The sequence below is a fragment of the Artibeus jamaicensis genome, unplaced genomic scaffold (assembly GCF_021234435.1).
Source record: "Artibeus jamaicensis isolate MK-2021 breed Jamaican fruit bat unplaced genomic scaffold, CSHL_Jam_final contig_723, whole genome shotgun sequence".
Taxonomy (NCBI): Eukaryota; Metazoa; Chordata; class Mammalia; order Chiroptera; family Phyllostomidae; genus Artibeus; species Artibeus jamaicensis.
Window position 1 is genome coordinate 2,086,787 of NW_026521938.1, and position 6,053 is coordinate 2,092,839.

General features: G+C 45.0%; 1 protein-coding gene across 8 annotated transcripts in view; it reads right to left on the reverse strand.

Annotated features, from left to right (window-relative positions):
- Positions 1–6,053, reverse strand: part of LOC119051586 (oocyte zinc finger protein XlCOF6-like) — a 64,850-nt gene that overhangs the window by 32,672 nt on the left and 26,125 nt on the right. Inside the window, exon 3 of one of the 8 annotated variants that reach the window (XM_053672088.1) lies at positions 5,272–5,671. The exons of the other annotated variants lie outside the window; for them this stretch is intronic. Coding sequence (XP_053528063.1) covers positions 5,493–5,671 — 179 coding nt within the window. The 3' untranslated portion in view covers positions 5,272–5,492. Of the gene's footprint in view, positions 1–5,271; positions 5,672–6,053 lie in introns of those variants that run through there. 8 annotated transcript variants of the gene reach the window in all.

Consider the following 6,053-nt stretch of genomic DNA (forward strand, 5'->3'; position numbering starts at 1 on the left):
GAAAAGGCCAACTCGAGTCTTAAAACACACTTAAAGAAACTAGTTCTGGAGCTCTGTATGGACTGGATCTCTCTTCTCCCACAGGCACTAGCCAGAATAAGGGCCCCACCAAGCCCTACATTCCTCAGCCCTATTGAGCTCATGTATGGCAGACCTTTCCTACTACGGAACTTCCCTAACTCTCCATCTGCCTTGAAAGATTACTTGCCCCCCCTTGACCTGACAAGACAGCCACTGCGGGAGCATGTAGACAGGGTACTACCAAACCAACTAACAACACACTCGCTCCTACTCCCCTAGAGCCTGGGGATCAGGGACTTTTAAAAACTCCCTTGGAATCAATAGGGCCCCTTTCCCCGCATTGGGAAGGGCTCTATCAGGTCCTTCTCACCACACCCATGGCTGCCAAATTACAGGGACTATGTCGGATTCACTCTTCCAGGCTCAGAAAGTCTTCACCACCTGCTGTGAGTCCCGACACCAGCATCTCTTCAAAGTCCAATCTCCCCCAGTTCCAATCCAGCATCCTAACCCCCACACGCCTCTGACTTACTCAAGGACCAGAGGAAGACCAAAGCAGTTAAGTACCCATGCACCCGTTGATCTTAGACTGCGTTTTCCTTCACTTTCTCCTGAGTGTTGTCATTATCATAATCCTACAATTTCTAGAAGACCTCCATATCCTGTAAAGGTTAATGAACCCCACTCCTTCTCTCTCTCCACCAACTTCCCCAGCACCTCCATTAACTCCCCGGACATTTTTCTCCCTTGTCTTCGATCTCCTTGCTCAACTCCTTGCTCAGTCCTCAGAATGGTGGGGAATTAGGGTTGCATATGGAGTCAGCTCTGAACTCAACACATTTTCAGGGTTGTACCCACCCTCAGGAATATCCTGGATTTGTGGACACTACTACTGAACAGAATAGGGCCATGCTCCCTAGGATACCGACTTTCAGAAGTAAGCCTTGCTTGGGAAAACACTTCCTTTCCCCTTCAGGGAATATGGTCTCCTTTTTAAAGGGAGGGACCTGTAGTAATCCCTATAATAGCTTTAATTGGCGCCACCACCGGGGCTGCAACAGGGTTGCCTCACTAGGCTTACAGCCCTGGATTTCCCAAGACACGGTTGAATCACTAACAAAGATGTTAGTGATTGAAAAGGGAAACCCTAGCTGCACTCCAGGAACAGCTAGACTCCCTAGCAGGGGTAGCTCTGCCAAACCAGAGGGCCCTCAACCTCCTCACCTACAACTACGTGGCAGGAGGAACATGCCTGTACCTTAAAGAAGAGTGTGGTTTTTATAGAAACAAATCAGAGCAAGTCCAGCAGAACATTCAAAGTATTCTTGAGTTTGCATCTAAGATCAGGACCTTCATCCCCTCTTGGGAATGAGCTACCATGAGCTACCTCATGGCTCCCTAATATGACCTGATTATTGCCCTTCTTAGGTTCCCTATTCACGATACTCCTTCTAATCCTTTTTGGCCCAGTGACTGTTTAGCCTGCTTCTGAAATTTACAACATCCACATTAGACCAGCTCAAAAAACAAGTCAGAACCATCTTCTACTTGCAAGATCAGAATCCCACACAGGCCCAGGATCAACTCCTAGATATGATCTAAAGGCGACTCTTCGACTCTTGTCAGCATTGAAGTAGTTACTGAAGAAATTTGGTGACCCTTTTCCCAAGTAAAACAGAAAAAGTTTGGGGTGTTAGAATGTACTGGGACATGGACCTAAGCCACTGTCTTTGCTGCAACCAAGAAGATAAACATCACTGACTAAATACCTGACCAGGAGATTCCCCATATCAGAAGCAACTGAGGCATAGCCTCTGGCATCCTGCTGGAAACCTGTGGTATCCTCAGTGACCCCTCGGCTCTCCCTGGAGCTTTCTACAGAGTCAGCCCTCCCTGTTCAAACACCTGGACCTTGCGACTCACCCTCCCCACGGCAGTCTGCTACAACCGTAAAAACCCTTCTACCCTTTTCCTTGTGGCTGCCATCCGTTCAGACCCAGCCGGCCTGAACTGTGTCTCGGCTTGAATAAAACCCTTTAACTGGACTTTTCTGGCTCTGAGTGCTTTCTTAGCCACTTTGGCTACTTAACACTTACCAACTCTGTGGCCCTGAACAAGGGCTCCTCTTCCTGTGCCTCAAAGTCCTCATCGCCCCAGTCCAGTTGGTTTTCCATCTCAGAAGGATCTAAAAGACTTTCAAAACCATGACACAGCCTGTGTCTCTCTTGGTTCACGACCATCCCAAGCTCCCAGGACCATCAGAAAGAAAGTGCAACCCCTCCACCTCAGACTGTTTAGAGCAGATGTAAGGCCAAGGCCACATGTGGGGGCCTTTTGGGATCAATGACAACTGCATATGTTTAAAAGGTGGCACCACGGCAGGTCGCCATTGCCAACCCCCTCACACTGAGCGTCGCCCATGAGTACCTACGATCTCAGATGCAGGGACCTAGGCTGCAGGATGTGATGAGTGCCCTGGACTGCAGGACTCAGTGGGCTGAGGGGCGAGGGCCCAGGGGACTTGCACTCACCTCAGCCTCGGCCTCAGCGCAGTTGCCACCATCGGATTCAGTGGCAGGAGTGGGGCAGGAGCGGCGGGTGAGGAGGGTGTCCCTGGTACTGGGGTTACTGTCCCAACCTTGACACCAGATACCCAGGCCGCGTACTTGGTTCCGCTCCCGTGGGGAGCGGTACACTGGCACCTTCTCCTTTCCATCTTGTGACCAGGAGACCCTGATCGGGTAATACAGAAACTGAGAGAAGAGGAAACGCCCACCAGAAGACTGATGGAAGTCCCTCCCTGCAGTACGGCCCCAAGGGAAACGCCTTTTCTGAATCTTTACTGACTCAGCCTTGTGATATTCCACACCTGACTTCTGGGTTATGTTGGTTGTACACTCCAAGATTAGGGTCCTGTACTTTCCGAGCTGTCTCCAGGTGTGTATTTTCGGGTTTATACCCCAAGAATACCTTGAGAATACTAAATCCACTCCATAGCCACCTGGGCGGACATCATTTCTTGGGCAAGGAAGGGTCTGGTGTGCCAGCTGGACCTTTGATTCAGGCCTTGGGGCCCGTGCCTACCTCAGGCTGACTGTGGTTAGGGACATTACCCTAGTCCCTAATTGTCTCTATCCTGCATCAATAGGACCCACAATGCAAATTAAATGTAATAAATAGCCCTGGCTGGTGTAGATCAGTGGATTGAGCTCGAGCCTGTGAAGCAAAGGGTCGCTGGTTCTGTTCCCAGTCAGGGTACATGCCTGGGTTGCAGGCCAGGTCCCCAGTAGGGGACTCATGAGAGGCAACCACACATTGATGTTTCCCTCCCTCTCTTTCTCCTTCCCTTCCCCTCTGTCTAAAAATAAATTAATTAATTAATTAATGAATTAATAATCTTTTAAAAATAAAATAAAATGCTATTAAAAAAAAAAAAGACCTGGGGAGTGGCGTTGCCTGTGGCGATCCATGGAGGCCAACCGGATTTGTTGGCTGCCTTCCGGCTGCTGTGCCCTGGGTTAAAAGCAGCAACTAAGAAACCACGAAACCATCTACTCGTCCAACCATGAAAGATCCAAGTCGCAGCAGTACTAGCCCAAGCCTCTTCGACGAAGATGTGATGATTAATGGTCATTCTCATGAAGACGGCAATCCATTTGCAGAGTACATGTGGATGGAAAATGAAGAGGAATTTAACAGACAACAGCAACCTGAATCCAAATGCAAAGGAGTTTGTTCCTGGGTGAACTACTGACATATTTGAGCAGACGGGGCCCTCTTTTGGTGGATGTAGCACAATCTCCACACTGCAAAGGCAGTATTAGAACACTTCATTGTAAAAGCTCTCTTGTCACTGTGTTATACTTAGGCATTGCCCAAATTTTGTTAGTCTTGCATGCTTAATACAAGTGCTGAGACTGTTATTAAGTAAAAAAGCTGTCAAACATTTACTGAAAAACAGAATTGGCCCCATGGCTTGATGTGGAGACAGCAAGGAAAGAAGCATCAGTCAAGTTGTGACAAAGCACCAGGTTAAATGACCTTTAAATTACTGAATTGCCTTTTTTGGAGACTAAACTGGTCCCTTAGGATTAACTAACACTTGTTATTGTTTAAGCTTTTTTTTAAGTGAGTAAATTTAAATTAAGTTCTAGTTGCTAAGCAAATTTCTCAGTTCAGACTCAAATTTGTATCTGTCCCAATCAAAAAGAATCCTCTGAGGAGGGTTGTGAATTTGAAATAATTCATTGTAGACTCATCTGATCACTGAGGTAGTGATCTGATGAGAACTGGTATTAGCTTTGGTGGTATGTTATCACGTCAAAAATATATCTTAGGAAATAGGCAATTTGAGAGCTGCATCTCCTATAATTCTCACTGTAGCTATGCCTTTGCAGAGTAACATTTGACTGAGCTTAATCCAAGTGAGCAAAGAAATTGTAACATACGATCTGAGTGGGGCTTTTCCTTGCTTTGTGAACCATCATTACAATAGTTTGCAGCACAACTTTTCCTTTAACTAAACTAGAACAGTTTTGGCTTCTTAAACTTCATGTTTGGGTAGGTTAAGCTGCCACACGTGTTCAGGACGAATAGTGTTTAAGTTGAAAATATTGTAAAAAATTATATTTTTTCAAAAATATTTTTAAAAATAAAAAAAAGACCCATTCGGTGGCCAGTGCTGCCCTGAGTCTAGATTATACAATACATAACCCAAACAGTATTATTTAAAAAAAACCTCTATTTTTAGTCATACATTTATAAGCATAAGTCGACCAATTAGGTAAAACTTGCCCCAAAGTGCTGTTTTCTGGAACCAAGTCTTTTTCCCCCATTCTATGAAAGAGCTCTATAATGTCACAAAAGTCAGAAGGTACCTTAATCAAACAAGAAGGCATCTTTTTACCAGACAGAGGTCTATGAACCAGAATGCATCTTAATTACGGACGATCTAAATTGTAACCTGGGATTGTAAACAGAACCAAAAAGCATAGCATTTCAATCAAGTGAGAAAATGACAGGAAGTGCTGAGAATCAGAGGAGAGTCCCCAAGTGAAATCACTTGGCAGGTGCTAGTGATACGCACCCTGGGGACCTCCGGTCCAGGCAGGCAACAGGACTCCTCACCAAACATGCAGAGTTATCGGATAATCCAAAAGTCTGTCTAAAAGGAGCCCCCAAATATGAAACCAGAAAAGCCAGTGTTTGGGTTTCCTGTCACCTACAGCACACAGAAGCACAGACAGGGACTGAACCTCTAAGGGTGCTTTATTCAGAAGGCCAGTGATCTGAGAACACAGGATATTCACACCATAACAGAAAGTCTTTCCTTTCAAGCCAGACTTTTTTTTTTATAAGGGAGCAAAATGTAGGTAAGGGACTTGGACTTCAAGGGGGGAAAAAGTGTAGGTAAGGGGTTTGGAATTCAGGAAAGAAGTTAATCAGATAAAAGCTGCAGTCTGGCAGTTTCCCTAACATTCTTTCATCAGCTGACCAGTGATTTTCTTTATCTGTATCCTGTGCTGCAGACTGTCTGTCTCTCCCCGGAACACAACGGTCTGGATGCCACCTTCATAGCATATGGTCTCTTCTGGAGCACAAAGGCCAATTTCTTGTCTCCTGGAGTCAGTTTGGGCCATACCTGCAGCCCCTAAAACAGTAACTTTTTACATGCATTAACTAATAGGCTTATAACTATTAACTTAAACTAAAATTTTCCAACTCTTGAGGGCCCCATCAGTTTAGTTGGTTAGAGGGTCAACCCTAACACAAAGCTTTTGGGTTCTGATGAGGACACATATAAGAATTAACCAATGAATACATACATAAGTAGAACAACAAGGAAATGTTTCTCTCTTTCTCCCCTTCTCGCTTTCTTAAAATAAATTAAATTTTCAAAAATTATAGGTATGCATACATACTATAAAAATTTTTAAATCAATAGAAATTCTGTAAGATATCTTTTCCTGTTTAAAAATTTAACATGCCTTTTTTTTCTAGTTTCTCATTGCACTAGATGTCGAAGTCTCTGT